The sequence below is a fragment of the Geospiza fortis genome, unplaced genomic scaffold, assembly GCF_000277835.1.
Source record: "Geospiza fortis unplaced genomic scaffold, GeoFor_1.0 scaffold396, whole genome shotgun sequence".
In the NCBI taxonomy this organism is placed as follows: domain Eukaryota; kingdom Metazoa; phylum Chordata; class Aves; order Passeriformes; family Thraupidae; genus Geospiza; species Geospiza fortis.
The window spans coordinates 24,279-44,138 of NW_005054345.1; the positions used below are offsets into that span (position 1 = coordinate 24,279).

Below are 19,860 nucleotides of genomic sequence, written 5' to 3' on the forward strand. Positions count from 1 at the left end.
ACATTCTTCAACAAAGGGCTATTTTCTTACACTTTGAAAGTCACTTTGAGTGAGACACCTAAGTATAACCACCTTCTTCCTAGCAGGAAATGTTTATGTCCCTTTAAGCACTTTTACTACTCCCTATTTAGAAGTCTTTTACTGTTTTTAGTCATATATTGACACAGCTGGAATTTGGTTTCCAGAGCTTCCCCAAGGAAAAAGCTGATTAAAGTCCACAACAACCACAGCTCTCAAGGTCAGAATACCTCTGCTCCAATTCATGCTTTAACCACTTGCTTAGAAGTCACCAAAAGAAAGCCTTTAAAATCTCTTTTTTATATCCTCATTTTTGATTCCCCAACAGAAACCTGCCTCTAACCAGGCAGTCTCCAAAGCCACTTCCACAACCACTAAACTGCATTTTCAACCCTGCAGGCTGGGAATTGCACATGCAGCCTGCACTCCTGCCTGCCTGCCAACAGAGCTGTGTGCCCCATTCACCACACTCCAAGCTCCCTCTCTCTGCATCTTATTTTAAAGATGATGAATGGGACATCAAAAATATATATCTCCATCTAAAGGCTTAACAATGACAGCACTTATGTAATAAGGATCAGGGAAAAACAAAAAAAGACAAATGCAAGAAGGAAACAAATGTTTTATTGCAAAATCTTTCTCCTGACTGCTGTTTTTTTAGAATATCCAAGAGGCCGGCAAACTCAAATCAGGATGAAGAGGTAGAAGGCTTCTCTTTACCATCCCTTTTCCTTAAAAATGCATCTTAGGCTACATGCTACTCCTGAAATTAGTATGAAAGTATAAACAAATTGACTGATAAAGTGGTCAGCATACATTTGTGAGCAGTAAGCTTTTGCACATGGTCTACCAGAATTTGAAGCAAAACAACACAAGTCTGAGAAGGGGTAATATAGGTACTTTCTGTACTTGAAAGAAACCTTGGGCCTTTTTTTTAGATGTCAAAAAGCCAAACAAATGTAGAAAAGCTGAAAAACAGTAATTCCAGACATGTGGTAAGACACAAATCCCATTTCATTCTCCCTACTCTGGTGTCAGTCCCAAGACACTGTAAACTGGATCACTGAAATTAAACAGGGATTAAAAATAAAACCTTGGGGGTCTGTGTGCACATGCTGATGAATCAATGTTTCTGAATGAATGAGAATATACCACCTGACTTCTGAGCAACACTGATTCTCAACAATCTAACATGAAATTGAGAAATTATCAGGGAGCTAAAAACACTCAAGCATTATCCCTATAGAACTTCAGTACTTCTGACCATACTTCCAGCCACAGGAAATGGCACAGATCTTGCCCAGGAGACAGCTATTTTTTTAAAGAAGTTATTGAAATTCTTCTTCGGCAATCCAAGGGCTATTTAAAGTCCCTACAGGAGAGAGTCAGTTATTTAATTCTTTAAATTATCCTACTCTCTATTGATAAAAGAGGGCCAATTAGGTGTGTTTTCAGGTGCAACAAAACAAACTGCATTTGCAGGGCTTCCAGCTCCCCACGTGGGCAAGGCAAGAGGCTGCACACATTATTCCAGGAGCTCAAGAGGGACACCATAACCTTTTGCACAACAGTCATCCCATTTTTCCACTGCTCTGGTCCCTAGAGCCCTGGTGAAATGCCTGCCTCCTCAGTGAAGGGATGTGCCTGGAAATAATATACTAAAATCATAAAGATGGTATTAAGCATTTCTCCATGGATCAGTACTGATTTCACTATTGTAGTTTGCCACAGCTGCCTCCAAGGCTCTTTCGTGACAAAGAGCAATTTGGTGTCACCATGAGGAAGATGAACCTCCTCACTCCTGCCACAAAAGTGGCTCCAGTTTAGTAGCAGAGCTCTAGGCCTAAGTCTCAAGTACAATGCATTGACTTCCAGCTCCTCACTGAATTCAACACATTGATGGGAAATTAGGAGACTGACTACTTGACTGCACGTTAGCTCAAGAGACTGTTCTATATTTGATCTGCAAGTTTAAAATGGCAACAGGCAAGCATTTCCCACAGCTGCAATTCATCAGCACAAACCAGCTGTCATCTCATGCAAAGAAATCACAAGTCTCTAAGGTGAAACAGAAATGCAATTAGTTTGCATTAAGTCCAGCCTGCTAGAAGTGCAGTGTAACATAAATTACATGTAATTTGAAACTCTAGGTTTAAGAGATCACTGCAACTGCAGATGAATTCAGGATGTAATTTATTTTCAGAACAATTTTCAGAGATTATTCACATACCCAAACATACCTCATTTATAAGCTGGAAAAGTAAGGAAGACTAAAAAAGTCTTTACATATCTATTCTTGATTAAAAGTAGTACTTTTTCATACTGTCATCAGACTCTCTAATTTAGAACACGCTGAAGATGTCTCCCTTGCTAATTATTCATAAGTTTTGTATTGATCTTTCTAGAACATGGTTGTTTTTCTGCTGTGAATGAGGCTAAAAGGAAAAACAACAGAGTAAGCAACAGTTAATACACTGAGTCTTAGGAAATTCAAACCCTGTGAAGGACAAAGCCAGCACGGCCAAATTCCACCTTTACCATCCAATGTTCTTTACAAGTAATATTACACAAGGAATTTTTTTTGGAAGTGTCGTATAGCTGATATTTTTCCAGGTATGTGATTAAATTTAAAGAACTTGTCTTCAATGTAATTGGGATTTGTTTTCAGTTGTCACACTGATACATACAATATAAATGCATGTCCAATATTTAGAGAAGATTCAGTATTTTTTTCCCAGGGTTTCTTTTCCTCTTTCTTTTTTATTTTTTCCTTTTTTCTCTTTTTCTCCTAAGGTTTCTTTATTTGGCTGAAGCAAAAAAATGCATCTTCTTTTTCTTAAAGTGAAAGAAAAGAGATAGAATTCAGTAGCTGTCTTCATTCCACTGCTGGTCTCACCACTCCAACTGCTGTCAAGTCTACCAACTAAATTGGTACTTTACGCTGTTCAGCCCCATTGCCTACCAACATCTGGCTCGTGCTCCATTCCCATAAATTCCAGCTAACTACTTGCAGATGAAGAAACATCTTTCCATCCAAGGAAAATTTTAGAAAGCTCAGTGGAATCTCCTGCCAACCACATCGTCTTTTTCAGGCTGCGGCAACCTTGCCTATTTAGTTTTATTTAGAAAGTTAACTAGAATGTTTATGGTAAATAACGACATTTTAATTGTGCAGAGTGTAACAATGATGAGCATTCACAATCAGACACCCAGTTTAAGTTGTGGGACACTCCAAGAACCTGGCTCCAAGTGTGTGGGCACATCTGAACACATGCTACAGCACAGGCACATGCTCTCCCAGGTCCAGCTCTGTACGTGAGGGTAACTCAGACCCACATGCAAATTGCATGCACTCGTTCCAGTCCAGGAGAAGAGCCAATATCCAACTCACATGCAAAAATTAACTTTCCAGATACACAAAGGCAGACGTAAGAACAGCATGCTAAGTTTGGATGCATAGATTTCAACCAAGTTTCAGTCACCGAGCAAATCTTCCACACAGCAGTACCACATTCTAATCGCAAATAAATGTAATTAATCAAATTTCTGAAGGTATTCCAAGGGTACCATCTTCAATGAAAAGGATGAACTTTTTATTTTGTCTTTTTTCCCATTTATTCCAACATAATGCTTAAATAATTGTTATAAACCCAAACAAAGGAGCAATTGACCCAAGATATTTAAAACTGAAATCCAAATTACAAAAACCTGCATTTTGCAACAAGTGTTGATAAACGGGACACTAATATAAAGCCTTTTTAATTATGCTTTTAACAATCCATTGTTTTTTAAATAGCATGGCTGTTTAAAGCCACTGCTAAAACTTCAGGAATATATCACAGTCTAATAAGCTACTAATGGGAAGAGGGGTCAGAAAATGGACGGTAACATAGTCACATAATAACAAACAAAATCCCTAACTGCAAAGGATAAATTAGTTTTAGCCCAACTATTGATTCCAGCGCCTTTTCTTTACTTTTTTTTTTTTTAACTGGAACATATTGGTATATTTTGCAGATGATGCTTTATTAACTTTTTCAGCATATACTGGAAGGTCAGAGACTCTTTATAATACAGCTGCTTAAAATGGAACTCTGATTCAGCCATACCAGCACAAAGACCTCTAGTTTTTAAAGAAAACCCCAGACGTACATAGCATACAAATTCGACACATATTGTACAGCCACAGCAGAAAACCCTTTTAACATTCAATGTCCGGTTTAACAACCACTGCCATTCTTCAAATACATTTCCATGACTATTGATCACACCTGCAAAATTCATTCAAACTAGTCCCACTTAAGTCCGGCACTTACCACTACCTAGTCTTAGGAGCAGTACATCCTGGAGCCTCCTGTTCAAGTCTCTGAGCTCTTTCATTTCTGACACGAGTGCCCCATACTCCTTTAGCTTCTTTGCCTGTTGCACAAGCTGTCTCCGTGTTCTCTCAAGCTCCTGTTGAATGTGTCTCATCTCTTCCTGCTGCTGCTGGTAACTCCTCAGTAATTCCTCATAGAGAATCCGAGGAACTACAGCATCGTCCATATTGTTCATGCCTTCTGTAGCCTCCATAAAAGCTTCCTCAGGGCTGGAAGTATTACTGAGACTCATCCCGTTCTGTTTCTCAAGGCGAGCAACAACTGCTTCAATGCTTTTGTGTGTACCTTCACTTTGTTTCCTTCCATCTTGTCTCTGCACATCACAACAAAAAACAAATAAATTAGGAGAGTCTTGGGAACTGGTAATATTCTTGTCTTCCAAAAGACTAAGACAAAGCCAGTCTGCAAAAATGTTTTGCCTCGCAGGTTCTTATGAAGATAATATGTAGCATAACTAACATGCAGTTAGTAACTCAGCTAAACGCATGTACAAACTTCTGAGGCAGTTAAAGGCCTTCCTGTATTTGTGCAACACTTACAAAGTGTATACAGGCAGTGTATACAGGTCCCTTGATTCTGTATCACTAATTTCTTTTTGAAAAAGTTGATCTAGATCTCTTTTTCTTTAAAGTTTACCCTTAACATTCAGATTTCTGACAGCAATTGATTTTCTGATAAGTAAAAGAAAGAACAAACTGTGTGCTCCGTTTGTCACCTGTGACGACATCAGAGGTGAAAGCAGCACAAGCACAAAGCTGTTCTGTGAACTGAGGGCTTGTCCTTCCCACACTTTGGGAGACAAAACCTTCACTGAGTATCCCTACAGCACGTTCACCCAACTGCCTGATGCGAGTGACTGAGTTAACACTATCAGCAAACATTGGAAGGGATTTGAAAACACTGAAGCTGGAGACAGAATATATCATCCAGCCTCATCTTCCTTATCAACTGATTCCTTCTATATTAGTACTGCATTGCAGAGGCTTCAGGACCTGGGAACTCTCAGTTTTTTACCTTCAGTCATCTGCACAAACCCTACAAATTAAATCATGCCACCTTCCTATGGCCTGGATAGTAGGATTAATATGTGACAGTACACGTAAAGTCACTAAGTTTTACTGTCCAAATAAGAAAAGGCATTTGAATTTCCAAGCAACTGCAAGGAGAGTAAATGCAGCTCACAGAGTAGAGGTGAGAAGCTGACACTATCAAATTCCCATACCACAATATCCATGAGTAATGTGGTAGAAAACAAAATTATTTGATGTTACACCTGCAGCATTCATCTTCTAAAAAAAATTAACAACTAAAAAAAAGCTGGTCCACCACAAGGAAATATACTAATATCACTTCTGCAGCTGCAAAACACATGAAACCATCAAGCAGTATTCTGATATTCAATATCTTATTCTGAAGGTTGGCAGACTTTTAAAGAAATAATTTGATATTAAAAAATAAATACATTTCCATAGTGGGTTTCTGGCATGTGAACCTGAAAAGGCAACTGGGAGTTATTATGGAGGCATACAGTCCTGTCAATTCTTCTTCTCAATCACTGTAGTTGGGCAGTCTCAGAGCACCCTTCCTAATTCCAAAAAAGCAGTGAGCAATATGTCACCAGTGCCACCACGACCAGCTGGTACAGTTGGGTACTGGTGACTTTTAAGGCATTTAGAGCCAAAGTGGAAGAGCATTGTTGCATCAGTCCCAGGTGGCAGTTACACTGTGCATAGTACACACAGGAAAGTGTCTGATTGCACTTAAATCAGGTTTTGAAAACCCATACCCCACCCCCACACACAATGTGACCCAATTTCACCAAACACATTGTTTTAAGGGGATCAAAAGCAAGCCTGGAATTCTTAAGCTAGGATGTTCATATATGCCCCAAGCAGTTACAAGAATGATAAAAAAAGGAGAGGAGGGAAAAAAACCAGAAAGACTTCAGTACCTTACTGTGTCTAAGCTCCACATCTTCTTCCCCATAATCTGTAACTTCCCCAGCTTCTTCTATGTGATTGAGAGAGAGTTTGGGGATTTTAATTTTCTTCTGCATCACACTGTTCTCAAGGTCAGTTTTGTCCTCTAAAATGTATATTAAAAATAAGGTTTTGTTACATTAATCAGTGTTCTTACTTTCAAATACTACACGACTTAGGCAAGACCAGTTACAAAAACCCAACCTCCCATGCTCCAATCCCCTCATAATACCATGACCAAATTAGTCCATGGTGTAAATCCACTGATGCCCACTGGCAATTCTAGAATTTCAATAGGGGATCAGGCTGGTCCAACACACAAATAAATACAAAAAAATGCCAAGCTAAATTCAAGTGATCAAAAGTTTTGATGAGTGGCTTGTACTATCACCAAAGTAAGAGCTGAAGAGGCTGTAAATAAAACTTCCTGTACTGCTCTAAATTATGTTTACCAATGGTATTTTCATATTCATAATCCATTGCTGCAGTTCAAAATCTGCTTAGGGTTAAAGTGAAAATAAACTTGGTAATTCATCCCATATTCTAACCATCATCTGTCAGCAGCACAGATCTATTTGCACACATGGCAGATTCTGCTGCTCTGCAAAGTGCAGGGCTGGAAAAGGGAATGTTGCTGGAGAGCTTCAAAGTGCATTACACAAAAGCTGCATAAGAACCAATCTGTAACAAAATTACTCCAAAACCCTATTTCATTAATTAATGGATTTAATCCTTTTCTTTTAGATACTATTGGCAAAGACAATAAATATTTATATGAATCTTTGCATCTCAGTAAAAACTTGAAAAAAAGTATTTTCAAGTGTGTAACATTTTGATGTATCTCAAAATTAGGTATTTAAAAATATTAATCTGAAAATGCATTCAAAATATTTTAATATTCCTGAAAAGGTAGAGAGGGGACAGTGAACCAAGAGTACAGTCTCCCAAAATGTGCCTATGACAGGTAAAATTCTTGCAGAACAGACAAGGTCTGAGAAGATTCATCTGTTCCTGGCAGTGTCAAAGAGAACTGCATTTAAACTGTCAAGCATTGCCTTTGTACACTGAGAGCTTATAAATAGGAAAATATTTTGAGTCTTCTTATCCACCTGCAAATTTTATTCTGCAACATGTCCCATGAATATTTTTGAAAGTGCCAAGGAGGATGGTCCCTATGAGTGCTTAGTTGCATTGACTTTTGCTTTCTCAAATTAGCATCTCTCCACAGGACCTCAAAATGGTTCGTGTTGACAGTGTAGGAAAGGGAAACAAAGGTAAATCACTGTTTAATGAGGAGCAAGGCATTCATTAGAAATGAATTACACAGATGAATGCAATTCATTTTGTTACAGATAGAAATGGATCTCTTGTAGGCAAATGGTGATATTACAGCCCAAGGCTATGTAAAAAGAATAGGCAAAGAACATGCAGAATGAGACATTAGACAACCTGAACTGAAACGCAGATGGTAGCAATAAATACTAAGACAGATGCAAAAAGAAACAGATAAACAACAAAAAACAGCTCGGTTTATTTTAGATCATTCTCCATTCCCCAGAGCATCGTGGATGCTTATCCCAGTAAAACAAAAAGGCAATCCAACTGTTTCAGTTTTGAAAAATAAACCCCTATGTTTTAATTTATCTGGAAAATGTAGGTTCATCAGAAAAGTGAGATAAGCCAATTCTAATGCCAGAGAGATGAGAAGAAAATATGGGAGCCCTTCCCAAAAAAACAAATAATACAAACTTCCAGACTAAAGGATAGACTGATGGGTACTGGTATTTTCTTGGAATTTAAAAATAAATGAATCCATATTGAAAAGGGCAAAAAAAGAAAACCACCAACATTTTCTGTGTTTACGTATTTTGGGGTATTGGACGGATTGAGGAATCCTTTGCTAAAATATGTTCTCTCAATTCCTTGGAGGAAGAACAGCACATGGATACTGCAGAGCCAGCTTCTCCAGACTACTTTGCCAAACCATCTTCCATAGGACATGCAGATGAACTCCTTCATTTAAAGAATTCAGATCAGCTTCTGTCCTCTGAAATAACCCTTGGCCTCACAACCAGGTGGACACAATCCCTTACTTGACACAGTTAACAAATTTGTCTGCTGACAACTCACTGAGGTCACCAGAAGCCAGAACCACACAGCAACTGGACAGGGACACAAGGTATCCTCCCCATGGCAGGGAAAAGTGACTCTTGAAACAATCAAGGACAGAGGTCACAGAGGAGTAAGTGCCTGTGCAGACTACAGAAGTCAGCAAATACTTTCCAGTGAATAAACCAACATTGAAACAGAAACAATTTAGAAGAACAGTAATATTTATCTTTGATTTTGGCTTTTAAAGTCAATTCATAATGGTTAGTAACACATTCTATGCACTTAACAATGAAAATGAAAGAAAATACTTAGTTTGGGGTCAAAGAGAACAAATGCAAATTATCTGAATTCTTCATTCGCTCCACTCTCCACTCAATTTCAGTTTGTTTATGAAACTTATGTTTGCAAACTTCACTGGTTTTGAAGTTTGTTTAGACATCTCCTTATGAATGCTTAGTTTGTACATTGCTGGCATGTAACTATCAACACAGTTCTCTTTCTGTTCATTTGACTTTTTGGTTTTACTGTTTATCTGTACATGAACCAGTAAGATGAAAAAGGAACTGTATTCTCCACACACGAAATTTGAAGAAACAATGAGTTTATATAAGTTAAAGCTCAGGAACTTTCAATGCATTCAGTAAGCAAATAAATGTTCCTCTGCCTTTCAACAACAATACATGTAATATTTTTTTACATATGCTCTGGTCTTTGAAAGCTTATTTATACCTAACACAATCCATCCAGTGTGTTGAATATGAAAAGGCCTTTTGTTCTTTTTCTTTTTTTTTTGAAGTGCATTTCTAACCTCTGTTGTCTTCTGCATTAGCTACAGATAGAGCCAGAAAAATCTCATTCTGAATTTGAGATTAATGCTGGAGTTCTGGCTCTTGTTCTGTAAATATTAATGGAATTTGGGAAGGGGTGGGAGGGAGAGAGTGGAGACTGGGGGAAGGGTAGAAGAAACATGAATGTGCATTTATAGCAGCTCTCCTTAAGATTCTCTGTCTCTTGTTGTGGCAGCAAACAAAAGACAGCTACAAAAGGACAATCCAGCAAAAAACAACACACCTGTGATTTTGAGCCAGAAGAAAACCAGGATAGGAACCAAATATATGTACAAGCTCCAATTCAGTGCCTGAGACTACAGAAGAGAAGGGCAGCCTAAAAGCATTGCAACTCAGAGCCTCATTTTGTAACGACCTAAATAATTTGTCTGGACTTTGTTCCCAGTCATTTAAACCTTGCTAGAAGTTAAAAATTACACCTTCGCCTAGGTGACTATGATCAGCTTGTTAGAAAGTTGTGTCTATTGTTTTCCCTAGATATGCAATGAGTGGTTCAGTGATATCAATTACTGAAAACTGGCACTTAACATACTTAGGCACTCGTAACAAAATATGCAGGGTGGAACGCACGATACAAGAATGGATTCCCTCTGTTCTTTAGGAAGGGACATTCTGAAAGACACATGTAAATTAGGAAAAATTGCTTTTGTTCACAGAGAACCTGGTATTCTGTGATTCAAGATAAAGAGCAAAGCATGCTGAAATAACCATGCTCCAAGAAAAGGACAGACTTGGAGAGATCTTGGCAGCCAACTCCTCCTGGTACTGAGGCACAGGGCTCAAGAGCCAGGGCACATGACAGCGTCCCTCCCCATCCAGCCTTCGGGAACAGGCAGTCAGGAAAAAAGTGAACTGCTGAGGAATTCCAGAGTGCCTGGGAACACACTTGGCCTCAGGTCAGCGCTCAAAGAAAGAAAAGCCAAAAAAGCAACTCTGCATTTAAAAATCTTTATCAACTAGCAAAGGATAAACTGTTCCTGGAATGCTTTCTTCGATGAGGCCCTCATTTCAGCGTCAGGATGGGTGGATCCAAGCCAAAAGGTAACAGCTTCAAGTCTAGAGGGGAAGGGAACTGAGGCAGAGAAAGCAAATTCAACAGGGCAGGGAGTTTGTTAAATGCAAGGAGAATATGTTAGTGCTCTAAAACTGAAAACCCTGTTGTGGGATGTAAAATAAAACTATGAAAATCTCAAAGCCCCCTTAAAGCATTCCTTACTTTCTAATTTAGAAATAAGGACTGAACAAACTAATCCCTTCAAAAAAAGAGTTCAAATGCTGATTTTTTTCCATCTTTGGAATGAAAGCTGGAAAAATAAAGGAAGAGAGCTCTGCACTCCAAATGGATGAGGAATGGCAGGTCTGGTATCAGTCCAAAGAAGGGGCTTGGCAATGCCATAAATCTTACAGTAATAAAATGAAAGAACCTTGAACAGAATTCGTCCTTCCCCTAAGCCTTCAAAAAAATTCCACTCCTTGTGAAAAATGATATGCTGACAGATGAAAAAACTTACCATCAGCATTCCCATTTCCAGGCATGTACCCAGCACATATGGACAACACCTGCACAAGATTCCCCACACACTGCTGCTCTGAACTGGTTTGGTACTGATTTAGCCAGGTTGCTTCGACAGAGAAGGAAAGATCACCTGCCTGGGCAGGCTGTGCACTGCTTACAGATCAGGAAAAGCAAAAGATGCATCAGAACCAAAGCAAACACACCAAGCACAACAGGGCACGGGTTCCTAAGTGCCACTTACACACAAATCAACAATATTCAGTACTGCTGTGACTGAGAAGGAAAACAGCATGATAATAATAATAATTTTTTTAAAAGCCATCTAACTTATTTGAAGCTGGAAAAAAAAAAGAACTATAAATTACTTTCTTAGCTAATTTAAGGCAAACATTAAAGGAGGACTGGAAGAGGAAGAAGAGATGAGATTTCAGAAAATGTAATGATCCTGCAGGCTCAGAAGATATTCAGAATACAAAGCAAAAAGAAATGTGCCTCACAGGAGTACACTGAGATTATGACCACTACCAAAGAAGAAACTGAGAATGACAGTAACAAACACAGGCCAACAAACAGCAGCAGAAATGCAGAAGTTATTCGAAGAGGACAGGTGCTATCAAAACCAATGCAGCTAAAAAAGGGAGGAGTGTGCAAAAGCGGGATCAACCAGGTGCTGGCACAGTCAATTCAGGATTTGGATAGTAAAATTTACTACATTGTTTTGCTCCTTTTTTTTTTTTTTTGCAGACTAGAGGACAGCTTTGTTGGAAGGACAGAGAAAAATAATCCAGAAATAAACACTGGGCACAGTGAAAGCACTTCAGATGTATTTTTAGTTGGACATAAAGGTAGAGTTGAGTGTAAGCAACAAAGCAGATGAGGAATATGTAAGAGACAGCAAGATTTTGAGTTGGGAATGACAAATGAGATTATTCCTCCTCTTGACTCCAAATTCAAGAAAAATGGACAAAAATTGTAGGAAAATACATTGGGACATCCTAAGCATAAGCTGAAAAAGATTTCTGCTAAGGGTGTCAGAAAGGGGAGCTGACAGAAGATGTGAGAAAAGTTAGCAATAAAAAGGCAGAGCTGAGAGATGCCATCATCTGGGCTTGTATCACTCCCAAAATTTTAAGAACTAAGTTGTTCTGTGGCACTTCACCAGAAAGAGAAAATGACAGCAACACACAAATGAGTGACTGGAAGGTTGTCTTCAGAGCACAAAGAAGAGTGAGCAAAGAAGTCAGGGAAGAACAACACATCAAGCAGCACTGTGACAGGCAGGGCTGATAAGCACAGGAAGGTGAAGACATGCACTTGAGGCACTGGCCCAAAAGGCTGCTAAATCTTGTGAAGTGAATTTCAATAAAGTCTGAAGAATAGGAAACAGGGTGAAAATAATTCTTAATCAAACTGGGGGAAGACAAGATAGAAAGGTCTTAAACAACTGCTTGACAGGTTTAGAGATGATGGGTAAGAGGGATGATGTGCCAGGAGCCTGAACCAGGACTGCTCACTGATGATGGAGAGAACGCCACACCTGCTTTGTACAAAGCCACTAAAGAAGGGAGAGAAAGATTAAGGAGCCAAAATCCTACAGAAGCTGAGCACAGATTATATAAACCTCTTAAATCCTCTCTGAAGTCCTACATCAAGTCTGGCTCTTGCTCATTAATATTTAATACAGTAACACAACTAAATGCACAGAGCATGGACCTGCTGCTGCTCTCACAAAACCCAAAACAAACTAAAACTAAAAAAACAACTTACCATGCCAGCTACTGAAGCAAATAATGTTGAGGTCTCAATGCAATTTTTCTTCCAGTGGAACAACTGAGATACCCAGTCTAATTCTGGTAGGAGTGACAGTTATTGATATGGGCCACCTATTTGCAGTCAAATTTCTAATGCACATGAGGACACCCAAGCATTTCGTAACATTCTCCTTTTGCATGTGCTCACTTATCAGCAGATTGTTCAGATCTACAGTCTTGAGTATCAGCCCAGATACTTTGCTGCAAGAAAAACCTACATGTATTTTCTTCCTTAATTTCCACGATAAATATAAAATCAATTTTTCAGTTCAGAAGTGAATACAAAGTCTCATCAAAAAGAATTAACCAAAGGCAACACAGCTCAAACTAATACAACTAAAAACAGCCATTATTCTTTGTCAGCGAAACTCTTCCTTTCATTTAACTTTCAGTGATACCAGAACTTGGCTGCAGCACAAACACATGGAGCTGGACAATCAAGTTATGAAAAGACTACTCTGAGAAACAGGAAACCAGGCTCTCTACAACACTGAGGATAGTTTTAATCCTGGATCCAATATTTACTTAAATACTGACCTGGAATAATTCAAACTTTTCATCTTACTGTCCCCATCTAGCTCACTGAAGTATTGTACAGATTTGTTAATATTTGTACAATACTCTGCACATGTCAAACACAAAGGATTACAGCTATTATACAACAACTCTCTTAATCCTTTCTGAAACAAGTACACTAATACAGCATTACCATTACATTTAAAAGAAACCCTGAAAACAAGCAGGATGTGAAAATGCCATCCATTGCATCTTTCCTCTACACCTACACATGAAACTCAACTATGGGCATTACTTTTCAAAAACTGGAACAAAAGATATTTATAACAAAAGCTGTGAATTTCTTTAGAAGTTCAAAAGCTCATTTAAAGAGATCATCAATCCCAATGCCAGCTATAATTTGTCAGTCTGGCTGCCCTCACCAGTCCATCTGTGGATTGTACAATTATACTGGGAACAAACCCTGTGATGATTTGATGGTCACACAAAGCCATGGAGATGCTGCCCACGAGCTGTCCAGCAGGTAAAGCAGCAGCCTACAGAGAACACTCCAGGAAGCCTCCACAACATCCCTGCCCAAGGAATAAGCTCACTATGGAAATAGAGGGTAGATTCATGCATTTTTTCAGTTTCCATATAAAAAATGACAACATGGTTCAGCCTCTACTATTTTTAAAGAATTTCTTTAAAAAACACAAATAATCGACAGACTGGCACTTAGGCAATACACTGGAAAAAATGATTTACTGTAAAATTGTTAAAACAAAAACATTAAGTTACATTTTCTCCCTTTTCACTCCCTTGCAGATTTTAGCATATTTTAATTAGTTTTAGTTACCATAGCTACCATAACCATACTATCTTTGAAGTCAATTTTACTAAAATCCTGAATTTCATGTTTTTACTGTATGCTAGCTGAGCTTATACAACATTTACAAGTATAAGTGATGTTAAGTGGTGCAACATAATACTAAGACCACGAGAAACAACAATAGTGTAGGTCACCTGTATGTCTTTATGTTACAAAAATAAATTAGATGATTTCTGACTATTAAGGTACAGCAAAAAGGAAACGTGACTGAGGAACAAGCAGGTCAATTGAGAAGGGTTAAAGACAAACAAAACATGTATATTCAGAATAAACAGGGTTATACAGGAAATGAGGAAATTAAATATAAGTGCAAAATCTTCTTGCACAGATAAATCCCAGCTTTTCAATCAATTTTTGCTGGCATTTTAGCCTGCTGATGCCATCACCACTCTCATTAGGGTTACTCCAAACCACTACTTAGCTGTTACAGTTTTAAAAGTTCCAAAATTTTTTTGCTGCTGCCATTTAGCTTTGTGTCAGTGTGCCATAATAAGGCTTCAACACTGAACAAACAGAAAAGACACCAAAAAGACCCCACAAAATTGTGCCTTCCTGGAAGTCCTTCATATGTCAGAGATGGTCCTACACCAGAATTTAGAAGAAGGGAAAAAATTCCTCCACTCTTCATCTTACATGAGTTAAAAATAAACCAGAAATGGATCAAATACAAAATGAGCGTGAAATTTAGCTTTAAATATTTTTCATGAATACTGCCACACTTGTGTTCAGGACTATATTTAGGAGTGTGAAGTCGTTGGTTACTCTGTTAGAGAAAATGATTCGCTGAACCTCTGCATCCAGCCAGCTTTTACCTGCTGAAAAGGTAAAAACACAGCAGTAGCACGTCAGCTAAGGGTGACAAAGTAGGCCATGCACGTCAAGTATCACAGTAAAAACTTAAAAAAATGAAAAAAAAAAGCTATTCTGAACAAGGTTACTTCATCACTGCCTGAACTGCTGGGCTTAGTTTCTCCCAATGACTGGAGTGGGCCCTTGGCATGGCAAGACCTGCACAGGCACAGGAGGTGACACCACTATTAGGGACAGCAGCGACACAACAGCTCATCAAGTACTCCCAAACTAGTCCAGGAAAAATCAAACAAATTACAAAGAACCTGTGAGGAACCACTACCAGTACTGGGAGGTTTCCTACAACCTCTTCCTGGCATTTCTTTAATCAGAACAATCCTTGGGATCACTTGAGAAGCATCTGCAGGTGCTTTGACATTTTTCCTGATGCCATTTCTCCCCAGGTCTGTCACACACCCTCCAAGCAATGCATCCCAGCAGGGGACAGGCCCAGAGATTCCTGGGAACAAAGAGTCAGCTGTCCCTACCACAATGGTTCATTCACCCCACTGACTGCCCTGGGAAAGGAAATGGGACATGTGGAGCATGCAGGAACAGAGGATGGAGGATGGAGACAGTGGCCACAGCCAGGACCTGCTTTAGGTACTCCCTAAATGATGAAATGCAAAGAGGAAAATCCTCAGGGAAGCCCAAGACTACAGAAATACCAATAAAAGCTTGGACTTAAATATTACACATCAAGACAACTTCCTGACCTAAATTTTGTATATTCTTGATATAATCTAAAATCTCTTATTGCAAATTTTTCATGTGCTCCAGAATTTGACAAAGGATCTTTCCTCCATGAATTTTCCACAGCAAAGAAGCCTGGAATCACACTAAGTTGAAACACTCTCAACCTTATTCAAAACTCAGTCCTAGAATCATCTCATTTAAAATCTTTCTATGAACAGATATTTTACATCCTTCTGAAATACATAGCAACATCTCACCATGAGCTGCACAGGCTCTTAAAGCAAAAAAAAAAGAAAAAAATCACATAACCTACTCCAATAAAAAGTAGAGCTAATATTTTATAAAGGGGCAAGAAAGGATAGGGCTGCTCCAGGTATTAACACATCTGCTGGGGCAGCTAAGGAATTGCTGTGAGAATCTGATGGAGATATGTTTGCTATGAAAGTGTGGGTGGGAAATGTTGAGGGCAGCAGCTAGAGAGCACAATTATTTACTGTAGTCAGGAAAGAACACCTCCTAGGAGAAGACAGTCATTATTAGCTTGTTAACAAACATAGCCTGAAGTAGGGAACTTTTAGAAGTCTCTGAAACTCAATTCATTCCACCTAATATTCATCACCTAGAAAAGAAAGAAAAAGCTCCAACAGAGTCATCTAAAGATCATGCTGCTATAAGATGCACATGCTCAGAGATAACATTCTGTAGTGACTATTAAACAAGTGCAGAAAAGCTGCAAGTGGCATATGTGTGTCAAGGAGAGGGACCAGAAAAAACAGATTTGGAGCATTTTGAGAAGAGGACAGAAAAGAAGAAAATGGAAGGGTGTGGATGATCAGGAAGAAAGACCCAAGCTCTTCCTGAAAAGCTATGTGCTATTTTTGTATTCTCAACAAGACAGACCAGCTAACGTCACCTCAAGACTGCTCTGTAGTCAAACTCCAGGCTGCTGAGCTCCATCTTCCATTCAAGAGGCAAGGAAAATTACTCCTTTATTAGTGCATAGCACCAGCTGCTGCTAGCCAAATGGTGAACTTGCTAAGGCAAGGGACACTGACTTTAATAAGGTCTACAACTATCTGAGTCAGGTCAACCTTTCTGGTTTGAGCCCCAGCCTTTGGCTAATTTTTGATAAAGTGGAAGGTTCCCAGGCCAACACATCCCAGCAGTCTCAGCAGTTCCCAACCCTGCACACAGGGACACAAGGGAAGGCACAGCTGCTCAGAGTTCATCTACAGCTCTCCTCTATCACGCTACTCACCACAGAATAAAAGAAAACAGCATTTATCTCCACAACACACCAAGTGTCTCACAATTACCTGATGATCTGAGCATGTCCCTACCCACTTCCCTCTTTTATTTTTTATTTTTGAACTTATGATGCCTTTACAACAGCGCTCTCTGCTCTGCAGAAACAATATCCCTCACAAGTGTATTGGCTTCCAACCATCCAACCTCAGCACAAAGGATCAAACAATTCCTTCTAGACTCTCTCAAAAGAGGGCAATTGTTTTATGAACTCTTCACACAACCAGTGCTTCAATAAAGCTTTGCATTGTGGGCATAAACCTGTACTTAGGCCTGTGTGAATTCCTACATTACAAGGGTAGATGTTTGAAAGGTATCAAAATTTCTTTAGACATAATAGGAAAGAAAAACTTTTCAAAAGAAAAAAACCCATTAATATGTGTCTTGTATCTGTGTTCTTTCTTTCCTTCTTTTCTTCAAGTTGCCAGAAAGGAAAAACAAATGGATCTGTTTATCAAACTATGACTAATTTCCACTGCATGGACAGTGTTTGATCAGGAAAATATATATAAAAAGCTAGAACTTTGTTTACTGGAGCAGCTTTACATGCAAGAAAACTGGTCACCATTCAAACTGTAAAAGAACACTTTGCAGGCTCAAAAAACCACATTTCCCCTCTTACTCTTTTTTGTTGTCTGTTTAATTTAATATCTGTAGCAAAGCTTTGATCCTGAAACCTCTTCCTAATGGGGGATTCTTGGGCCAAAGCAGTAAACCCTTAAAGTCACTGATGTATGGTTTGAGCAGTTAAGGGTTCCTTCCAAAAAATTCAAAATCAACTATGTATATTTTAAATATAAAAGCAATTTTATACACATTATTTTCCTTATTACTAAGATAGGCTGAAAACCTTTGGAATTAAAAGTTCTGTACTGGTATGTGAAATGTTACTGCAGACTTGCAAAATTATTTTTAACTAAATAAGCAGTTTGTATAACATTACACTTGCAATGTTTGCCACAAAAACTTGTCATCATCTGAGTTGGTCACTATAAAGCAAGAATTGTGCTATGATGTTTTCATGGAAGACCAAGTTTTCCCTCCAAGGTTTTTAACCACAGTAAAACCAAACACCAATTTAAACATTTTGGGGAGAAATGACAACTTTAGAAGTGACCCTTGGTATACGACTTCTGTTGAATTCACCTAAGGTATTCTTACATGGTACAGGGTGGAGAGAAGTAGAGAAGTAAAGATTCATTTGGTGTTCAAGTGAGAAGTTTTCCAAGAATGCAAAACACAGATCTAGCCAGAATATATTGAGATGTGAGAGCTGTAATAAAGACAGCTGTGTGTTTCCTTGTGTTCCTGGCTCAACAGGAGAAATTCCTGCAGAAATTAGAACCTCTGGAGAGCAATTAGTGCAAACCACTAACACAGGTAACAAATCCTGTTCTCTGAAGGAAACAGTGTATATTGGTTTGTTCTGGTTCAAGATACATGAAACAAAGAGAAACTGCACAGGAAAATTCAGGAGGGCACATCTTGGGCAGACACAGGCTCTGCCTGGAACAAGGAAACTGGTAAAAAGCACTTGCTGCTGGAAAACTGAGGCAACCTGGTGGGCCCAACATGTGAGCAAAGGTCTAATATATCTAAATATGATTTCTAAATATTTCTCTGGAGCACTCTAGCTGTGTTGAGACAGAGAGGAGGAACTGAAAGGGCACTGCTGCTGCAGGTCCCCAGTGGGACAGGGGAAGGTGAAGTGCAATGGGATGCTGCCTATGGGAAGAGGCCATGCCAGCCCTGGACACTGGGATTGTTGTCTTCCATGGATCTGACAGGGAACCTGCAAAAAACACTTCACATACACTGCTCTGCCACAGACAGGGCAGCCAAAACATGGGCTGGCACAGGACAACAAAAACTTAGCAGGAGAATCCACTCCTCTGCTAGATGGCCTAACTACTTCTCCTGAACTTCTGGAGCTGGAAATACTCACACTGGAAAAGCTTTGCAGGGAAATCATGTTTGGCTGTTCCTGGTTCTTTTGAGGTATTTGTTTATGGCAATACTAGAAACAGGATAATGGCGAAAGTCACTGGCTGAGCCAGGAACAAACTGGGCCACCACCAGTCTACACTGGCTCAGGAACAGCTAACTTCCAAAAATAAAATTAGAAAATAACCAGTTTTAGGTGACTTTAACACCAAGTTACTTTGTTTAGACATCAAAGCTCAGCACTGCCTTCTAAGTGCTCAAGACTAAACAAAAGAGTTTTTTTAGCCCATTCCATATTTGGGGAAATAGACGTAACCAGTACTTTGCCCTAACTGGAAAAGTCAGGATAACAACCCAGTGTCCTCTTTGCTGCCCAGGCTGACATTTCAAATGGCCATTAAAGTCTTTCAAAAGCCTATTGGGCAAGTCCACACTAACCAGCAATTTGCTACAACCACCAAACTTCCTTTCTATGTCAACTAAGACTATGGCAGCGAGGAAACTTACACAAAGTCTTCAAGGAAACACTCTGCCAGAGTCCCTATCTGGGGGCAATGTACTGACGGCACTATCTCACCAGGGCTGAACACCTTCAGCTGGCCAAAACACGGGCTTATTTCCTAGTGTACGCTTGAACTGGTCCCCTTAGCTTGGAGACATTTGTTATCTTTGAACACGAAACAAACCAAACGCAGCAAGCCCACGCTCAACAAGAGCAGTACCTGGAGCTCTGGTTCCACTATTGGTGAAGTCACTTAAACTAACAAAGCGGACATAAAACAGCACCCTCAACATTGGCAACAACTGCAAAGGTACACAAATGACTCCATGCACTATAAATAAGCCGTAGACGAAAACATAAACTTTTTTCTTTTTTTTTTTGTTCAGTCTCCACTGCCCCCTCCCCGGGTACCGCGGGGGGCATCACGGGGAGGGTCGCGGTTATTTTGGAATCCGAGCCTTGGGCCCCCTCCCCGGACCCGGGGCCGCTCGGGGCTGCCCCTCCCCAACCCCGG

General features: G+C 39.4%; 1 protein-coding gene across 1 annotated transcript in view; it reads right to left on the reverse strand.

Annotated features, from left to right (window-relative positions):
* Positions 1 to 19,860, reverse strand: part of LOC102041456 (BEN domain-containing protein 5) — a 542,525-nt gene that overhangs the window by 11,472 nt on the left and 511,193 nt on the right. Inside the window, exons 6-7 of the mRNA XM_031058558.1 lie at positions 6,349 to 6,482; positions 4,341 to 4,710 (exon numbers count right to left, since the gene is read on the reverse strand). Of these exons, the coding sequence (XP_030914418.1) occupies positions 4,341 to 4,710; positions 6,349 to 6,482 (504 nt within the window). The remainder of the gene's footprint in view (positions 1 to 4,340; positions 4,711 to 6,348; positions 6,483 to 19,860) is intronic.